We start from the raw sequence: 9,232 nt of genomic DNA, 5'->3' as shown, positions 1-9,232 counted from the left end.
AGATTTTATGACCATTACTACTAAATTCAGACTCCTTATGTTAGGTTGATGTAACAGTATAAAACAAACCTTCCCTGTCAAGTAACATGGTCAAATACTCATGAATTCATATCATGTAAAATGATACAACAAGCAAGTAGGAGATACGTTCTGATGCTTTTAATAATGAAGACACTTCAAAACTGGCTCACTGCCTTGTCAGTCAGTTAAAACAACATACAGTACTCAATGTCAAGCCAGAAGGGTGAAAGTTGCAAAACAATACACTAATTTGTTAGCTACATATTCCATAATTTTTTCATTTACTATACAATCTGAGTGGGACACTTGGTGTTTTTGGATTTATGTCATGCCGGTAAAACACATTTGAAATAGCATCTTCGTTTTCACATGATATTACATATCATAACAAATTCTTGATAACCCTGCAAGTGAGAATTTCAGATTAATTTGTTTTAACCAACTGGTGATTCATATCAATATGAATGTCTTGATTATGCCTGATCATACAGGAGGGTGAGAGGCATGCATCAGATACAATAAATTAGAATGATGAGGTATATTAGAGCAACATACTGTCAGTGGGTAGAACTAGGTTATATGAAGGTGAAGGGAAACTATGGAATAGTTTGTCAGGCCTACCTGTGAATGATGGGTTCTGATTTTGGAGAACTCCAAGTGAGATGGAGAGTGGATGTGAGCAAGTGAAACTGTTGTTTATTCTTGTGCTAACTTGACAGTGGTGGAAAACATTGAGCATGTATGCAGAAAAACCATTAGTTTGTGGGAAATTTTATCATGAATAATCTATTTGTTCGAGTGTAATGCCTGTTCCCTCAGGAAATTCCCACCAAAGCAGTGGCCATGGTGAAAAAAGTCTCCACTTATCCCTACCTATACATGCCTACCTTGCATACACAATTCCACACATTATATATCTATTATAAATATTTGATTTATTTCCTGTCATGAACAATTGTCAGTAAAATCAATCAAGATAGGAAAAAATCAGAGTCTCTGGTTGGAACAATCTCCTTCAGTTATTGTTAAACCAAAAATCTACCAAAACCTCTCCTGCCAGTAATTTATAGCTTGTGCATGGCTGATGTGACCTCAAAGAATAGGTAGATCACAAAAAGAACCAACTGATATGCTACCTTTAACAAAATGAGTAACCACCTGTAGGGTTGAGGTTGGCTGCTAATACAGTACGGAAGTGTGTCTCTTCACTGAGAATATAAAGGTGATAACTTATGGTCAACAAGCTCTTGGTGACCACTCATTCAAATAATTTTAAGCATGTATGATCGGTTGACTTCTTGTTCATGTCTATTCTATATATTCAAACAGAACATACAAATATGTTTTTTCATGGCTCATTGTCAAACATGGAAAATCAATCTCTGTAAGCCAAGAGAGTAACTCATATGGGTGAAATTCATCTCCAGGACAGAAAAAAATACATGTAGAGGTGAAAGAGGTGCCAGTGGAAAACATATGTGGGACAAGAGGGATATGGTGGACAAGGATATATGGCTTCCAAGACATGAAAGAAATACTAGACAGCATATGGTGGAAAATAAAATTGTTAGCAGCCATCTAGCAAGAATAACAATGGTCCAAAAAAAAAACAAGCACACTTGGAGAAATAAAATAATGCATATGAACAATATAATTTATTTGAATGTTTTATTACCAAATATGATGCACTAGCTCCAGCACTTAACAGTGTAAATATATTACAGATCTCCAAATACTCTGTTTTACAACTTCAAAAAGAAAGGATAAAATTGTAATCAGCTTGCAGAGAAAAAAATGTTTTCTCACATAGACATAAACTCATGATATAATTATAGTCAAGTATTGTTGAAAAATACTGTACTCTCAAAAAACATTCTCAACAATCAAAAATTTTATAAAGAAAAAAGATGGAGGCTCAATTGAGAATGTCAAACAAAAGCCTATTTTAAAATTCATTAATCATTCTATTATCCTGAACATAGGGAGGGTAACTACAATAATCACTTGTACTTAGACTAAAATCAATTAACTCCAGTATCAAATGCTGTCAGGAAAAATGATAGGATATAGAAAATTATTGCAATTTTGCAATGGAATGTTATCCAACAGACACTCAAAAGTGGTCAATGATGTACAAAATATGAATAAAAACTAAGTTTTGCACATACTAAGTATTGTGCTGATACAAAAACGCTGTGCATAATCATCAGAATATATAGTACATAATTATCAGAATAGTCCCAAATAACAAGGGCATTTATAACATGAATTTTCTAATAAAGAAAATTATAGAATTACAGGACTGATATCATGACACACTTTGACATGTCATCTGGTCTTGTTATGAATCTCTCTTGAGATTTTTCAACTGTAACCAAAGGTAAACAAGACATACTTCACTCCCTATTTACTCAATGAAATGTGTCCTATCATTACTTCTCTTTTAACAGTATACATCAAAAAAATTTTACAGCACTTTTTAATCTAACCCATAAAGTACTATTTTCACCTTGTACTCAATTTCAGTCTTTGAATACAATTTAGTAGAAAAACTTCTGATATGAAACTGTGTCTATATAGTACTTAATTAAAAAATCCTTATACTTTGCTTATGGCACACAAAACTATGATTTGCTCATTATCGCTACGTCAATGAAAATCTTATCCTACATTTACTAAAATATCTTTCAAGTGAAATATACCCTTATTTAACTCAGGCCTTTAGTCTAACCCATCCCTTGTAGTTCACTTACATAATATTTCTACAATAATATAATTAACAAGTACCAATTTCAGTTTATTCATTTTTTACATCTGCAAATAATGTGACCAAACAGTGCAAAAGTTTTACATGCTTGGTGCACTAAGAAAGTGAAAGAAACCACCAGTGAATCATAAGCCTTTCAACCACAATATCAACAAGATAATATATATCCAACTGAGGGGTTCTTGGTCGATCACTTTTACTTGTGGTAGCACGGATTAACAACCAGCTCAGACTGTGTGGATGGTGCTGCTATCACATTCCATTTGCTGCTTACTACATGCTCCCCTATAACATTTACTTGCCAGTCACTAATAGCACTACCTAGTTCGCTTTTTTATACTCTATTCTTTCCACTTTGACTTCATCTCCAACTAGCTGATATACATAAGTGACGACTGTGGAACTCTGAATATCCATTAGCACAAATGATGGTGTGATGTCTCTGAAATGAAAAGAATCCAGTAAAATAAGAATGCAACGCTGTGAACAGCAGAAAATAAATTCTGGAGTAAATTTAGTAATACAATAAATACTCCAGTTGACTTCCTTGTAATCATAACTACTAAATTCACTCGTGAAAAACATGATAGATCAACATAATCAGTAAATGAAAAATTCTGGAATAATGTTCTAGACATACCTAAACTTATGATTACTGAGATTACCTTATGAGGCTTTAGAGTTCACTGAAGATATCACAGCTAAATATGACATCTTTACTGACTGCTCTGAAGCCTTTTCTCTAATATTTTCTAAAGCAAGTAGGATACGAAATTGAGGTCATGATGATCCATTCTTCAATACAGTATATAAAAACATGATTCCACAATGCACTTTCCTAAATCAACAGCAAACTTCATCTCTTTCATGGATGATATGCTCACTCTGTGCATACAGTAAGTAGATCTAACAATCTACCTACTAGTCTGTTATATGCATTTAAAGATGTCACCACATCAAGGGTACAGCTATTGGTTACTAGTAACAATAAATGTCAATGGCAAATCGTAAACTTAGCCAGCATTTAGCAAGAACGTGACAGCCAGTAATTTGAAGGGAAGGGGCCACTCAATCAGGCAGTTTAATCTAAAGTTTCACGAAGTATATGTTGCCTATCACATACACAAGTCAAAGAAATGTCTCCATGGTATGCTGTCAAGTACAGTAAATAATCATTAGATTATCTTCCTATTTTCCTACCGACCTTCATATAATGGCACGTTGTATTCAAGGGCACTTTCATCAAGAATTCCTGCAACTACTGAATCACAGTTTACTTAACAGATTAATGAATACAGTGAAATCATACAACCTCTCAAATACTTTTGGATATACAAAAAAAGTTAAATACTAACCCATCTAGAGCACTGTATGCTCCTGTAGCAGAACCAGGGTTGATAAAGAATCGAGATTCTGCTTCAAAAGCTTCAAATTTATGTGTATGACCTGAAATGAGGATATCTGCATCCAGCTGTCTTGCAATGAGGGAGAAAGCTGCTGGATCCCCCCAGGGAACAACCTGGTGACCATGACACATACCAATACGAAACTGTCCAACAGTCACCACTTTCTGTTCTGGATAGCTAGTCTGTAATGTGAAAAAATTATAAGAAACATACGTTGGTGCACTCTATAATAACAAATTCTATGAACTGAAAACATCAATAGGCTACAGAAGACAAAAAAAAATATCAATGTGTGTAATCAGGACAGCTCGAAAAGTTGGTTCCAATTTAATTCAAGAAAAATCTCCAATCATTACTTTTAAGGCAATTTTGCTGTATAAATTCTCCTCTGACAGTAATTCTCATACTCAATGGCTGATGTTGGTATTCCTAGTAAAACATCAAATTATCTTAAATAGATGGTTAATAGAAAGACTGATAAATTCATCTTAACAATGGGCCTAAAGCCCATGTCAGAGAGTGGAGTTAAAATGAGAAAGGTCATACTGTTTACCTTCAGCTTTCTATAGAAAAAGTCATCGGGAAGCGCAAATTTTGCATCAACTTACAATACAACTCTATGCATTAACTATACAACAAAAGTTGACAAAGACAGATATTCAGTCCCTGATTAAATCAAAATATCAATTTGGTGTTCAAAAATCAAGCCCTTTACAGTGACAAAGGAGGCATGCAAAAAACAGGTTTGCCAACCTATCCAGTTACTGTAGCTAAATCATGACAAGGGAACCCAGCTATTGCAATACAGTTACCCTTCACTGGAGGCCTTTCAAAGCATTTGTATTTCCACCACTCGATGCAATAAACATCTTTGGTATCATTGTAATATCTAACCTATCTTGGAAACCCGCATTACAAAAACAAGTCTACCTCTAAGAAACTAGAAGTATTGTTCATGTGCCGTACATTCTTTTCTTCTGAACAGCTGCTTCAATTATACAAAGGACATATCTGCCCTCGTAGGAAGTATCACTCTCCCATCTGTAGAAGTTCTGGTTCTACAAACTCAATAAACAGAGTTGAGTCCAAAGCAATCCAACTTACCAGCTTTACCTGTGTGACTTCAGAACTTGACCTACTTGCCATATACTAATGTTGATTCACCTTCCTTCTCTGTAGACAACACTTCTGTTTTTGTTCCTAAGAGCTGGCTGTTTGTGTGCCCTCACAATTAGCTACATCACATAATACCCTGCGAGCTACAGCATCACATAATTAGTGTGTGGCTGTTGGCAATTCAAGGTTGCTTGTGCCTTTCCCAATAGCTACAACCAGACCCTTTTTTTGAGGAAGATTTGGCACTTCCTTCAAAGCTCTTAAAATATTTTTGTAATCTCTTTTTTTTTTTCCCCAATCTTTAACCTCGTTTTATATTTCAATTAAGCCTAGCTTCCTTTTTCTCCCACTCTTTAGCCTCTTTCATATTTCAATTAAACCTAACCATGATGTGAACTTTTCTCTGAGATTGAACCCTCAAACATATAAGCAAACCTCAGAGTACATTTGTTGCAAAATGACAATTCCAAGTGAAAACAAACGCCATACCTCAGCAGCTTTATCATAAATGGGTGTTTATTCATATTCCAATTATAAAATCACTAGAAAGGTACGTCTCTTGATTTAAAATTACTTGGGGTAAAAGACTTAGTCTCAGTGTCCATTCTTTGATAACCAGTGATACCAACCCATCTAGTACACCTTCAGAATCTCCACTCCTATGCTTTGAATAGATTACCACACTCCATTCTTAGAATTTCTGGACTATGAGATGCAATGGAGCATAAGATGAGAAAGTTTGGAGCATACTTTGGGGATGAAGTATCGTATATTGTAAATTTCTTTTCAGGGACAGCACAGTTAATTCAAGTGTAGCATGAATTTCTTTTGATTATTTTGCATTACAAGATTTTTCAATAGCAACAGTAAAACCTTCACATTCATCAAATTTCCTGCCACCAATAAATGTCATTACCTTGTCTGAGCAAACTATATTTTGCAGAAGAAATTTACATTTCCTTTTACATATGTAATGTTGCATTTAGTTGTTTTCATTCATTCCCAGAAAAAACTTATCTCAGGATCTTTCTTGTGAGGAAATCAAGAGAAGTCTACTAATATTAATGAGGTTATCTCCAAATCATCAATGAGATTATCAAAGAACCCTATTTCTGATAATGATAAGCAAATTCTTTCTGCTATTGGTGTTAAAGGGCCTGTGGTAGATCAAAACTTTCTAAATCCACACTGGAATGAACAGCTGTTCAGTTTACCTGACATAAAGAAACCAGTGTGGATAGCCTGACTACCTGCATCATTGTAGGAAAAAATGAGAAATGTTTGATAAAAAGAAAGGGAAAGATCTCAAACAATTATATCAAAAAAGTTAACGGCAATGAACAATAATGTGGCCACAATGACCATAGATTAAAGAGGCAATCAAAGACACCAAACGTATGATGAGAAATAAATAAATGAAAAGTAATGTTTAAACAAAAAAGCAATCACTTATATTGACAGAGAGGCATGGATACCCCATATGGCTATTGAAAAATATGGGAAATTATGAAAAATATTAATACAAAATATGAAAAACTGCCTTTCTAATAAATTTGAGTACAGTAGCAAGTGGTGTACAGTACACCATAAAACAAACTTTAACAACAAACATAAAATGTGGTCTTCGGATACATGAATATCTTGAATTTAATGCCTATACTGTACAGATATATAATACATACAATAAATGATCATCATATACAGCATACAAGTAAAAGAACCCTACACAGCAAAATCACTGAAAATATGAGAAAAATTATTCTAATACTTTAAGTAATATTCACAATTATCTATTCTCACCTCATCGAAATCTCCTCTGACAACATGGACATCTGCTGCTAGGGTTTTGAGGTAGTCATAACTCTCCTTAGTGCACAGGTTTCCTGTGCAAAGGATATGTTGAATACGCCCTGGTACCAGCAATTTCTTGAATTTTGCTGGTAGTGAGCTCACCCGATGGGGAATATGGAGGTCTCCTAGCACAAGAACCAGCTGTAAAGTATATCATGGAATAAAGCAGTAGAATTTTCAATTTCATATATATACCCATGAAATTTATTGACAGGAGCCATATATATAAGTATCAGACAACTCAGCATTAATGGTAAAGGAGCATCAATAATGGCGGAGCAAAGAGGTCATGTAAGAAGAATGCATTTCTGGATTAAACCTACCAGCAAATTCATACAGCACATATCCTTTTCAAATCTACAGAACAAAGCTATACATGTAAGTTGCAGTTACAAACAACTTAGCATTCATGACAGACATGCAACATATGCATCCTATATGCTAATAATTGGCAGGAGGAGAATATTTATGGGTTGAAGAGCAACCAATTTCCACGGGAGTAAAATATTTCTGAAGCTTTAGTCAGCTCCTTAGGTTACAACATGGATAACCTTATATTAGTTTCTCCTGTTACACCATCAAGAAATACTGCTCTTTACTCAAAATAACTGGCACTCTTGTTCATAAACTACAACCTTTGATCTCCCTTTATACTTATTAAAAGTCAGCTGAATAAAAAAAGAAAAAGGTCACGTTCTGCCACTTGACCATATCTTTCCATTTATCTTTAACGTTTTGACTAAAGAATATGCGCAGTATTTAAACCAGTTTCTGGACTAAATGCCATAATCTTTTTCCTCAATACTGGTTTGCTGTTTCCCATGTTTCAAGGTACACCAGGAACAAAGAATGCCCTCTTTTGCTCAAATTCAATCTCTAGCTCTAATGTATAATGCCGTGAAACTGCAGCCAAGCCTTATATAACTTTGTGGTTTCCTGTGATCACTTCCATGCTCTGGTTTAGCCCACTGACAGCATACTGCACCCTCCCATATAACATGCAACTCAAATTTGCTTTACCCTTGCACACTTCTCACCCTACTACATGTTCAGGCCCTGATAACTTAAAGATCTTTTACACCATCCTACCATCTCTTTCTTGGTTTCCCAATATGCATTTCACCCTCCTGTTTGTTCAGACACCAACCACTCAAAATATTTTTCACTCCATCCTCCATCTCTAGTTTAGTATCCCCTTCTCCGATCTACCTCCACTTCAGACACATATATCCTCTTTGTGTCAACCATTCCTCACTTATTCTCCCCATATATCCAAACCATTTCAGCACACCCTCCTCAACTCTCTCAATTACACTCTTCTTATCACCACACCTCTCTCTTATCCTTCAATTACTTATTCGATCAAACCACTTCACACATACTATCCTCAAGCATTTCATTTGTAACACATCCATCCTTCTCTGCACAATCTCAACAGTATTATATCTCTGCAATTCAAGAATTCATTTTTGTTCCTCTTCTCTTCACACAATAGCATTATTCATGTATTCTGCCCGTCCTCAAGCACTTCACCTCGAGCAATATAAACACTAGAAATTGTAACAATTCCATCAACAATACTGTAACTCATTTCTCACGATATTCAACTGTAATTCCATCCACTCCACCAAGCTCCCTGTTGCCTAATAATGCCTGAGTCTCCACCATTCAATAATATCTGACATGTCCCTCAAGAGAAAATACCTCTCAATAAATATTTCCTTAACACTGGTGTAAATCATTCTCGATGGATAATGATTAGTTTAATAGTGATCCCATTAACCTTACTTCTTTTATCTATGTCTGACACACAGAAACCTAACAGTAGAAAACTGAAATGGAGAAAATACACACCATAGTGCCTGGTCCGGGAAGTGGGAGGACACGATTGTTTTGATCACAAGTTTCCTGACGGCGCCGCCTCCACCACCATAATCAGGAATGTCACAAATATTTCTCTTCTTATGGGTTTATCTAATATTTTTATGGATGAGGAATGATTGTTTTATAATAAAGATCTTTTGTTTATGATGATTAACAAAATTCTTAGAGTGGAATATCAATCATTTTC

General features: G+C 35.0%; 1 protein-coding gene across 2 annotated transcripts; it reads right to left on the bottom strand.

Annotated features, from left to right (window-relative positions):
* Positions 1-1,661: 1,661 nt before the first annotated feature.
* On the bottom strand, positions 1,662-9,147 carry Vps29 (vacuolar protein sorting 29). Of its 2 annotated transcripts, none has more exons than XM_071683112.1 (4): positions 9,016-9,147; positions 7,111-7,302; positions 4,144-4,376; positions 1,662-3,230 (listed from the first exon to the last, which is right to left on the bottom strand). In XM_071683112.1, exons 1-4 carry the CDS (start codon positions 9,016-9,018, stop codon positions 3,110-3,112), a joined length of 549 nt encoding a protein of 182 aa, XP_071539213.1. In that variant the 5' UTR covers positions 9,019-9,147; the 3' UTR covers positions 1,662-3,109. The 2 variants fall into 2 exon arrangements, with proteins under 2 accessions (XP_071539213.1, XP_071539205.1); XM_071683104.1 differs by lacking the exon at positions 9,016-9,147 and adding an exon at positions 8,760-8,795.
* Between the last annotated feature and the right edge of the window lie 85 nt (positions 9,148-9,232).

Source organism: Panulirus ornatus, chromosome 3, assembly GCF_036320965.1.
Source record: "Panulirus ornatus isolate Po-2019 chromosome 3, ASM3632096v1, whole genome shotgun sequence".
Classification (NCBI taxonomy): domain Eukaryota; kingdom Metazoa; phylum Arthropoda; class Malacostraca; order Decapoda; family Palinuridae; genus Panulirus; species Panulirus ornatus.
Note: the sequence above shows the minus strand (reverse complement) of the source record. Positions and strands in the feature narration are given on the sequence as shown.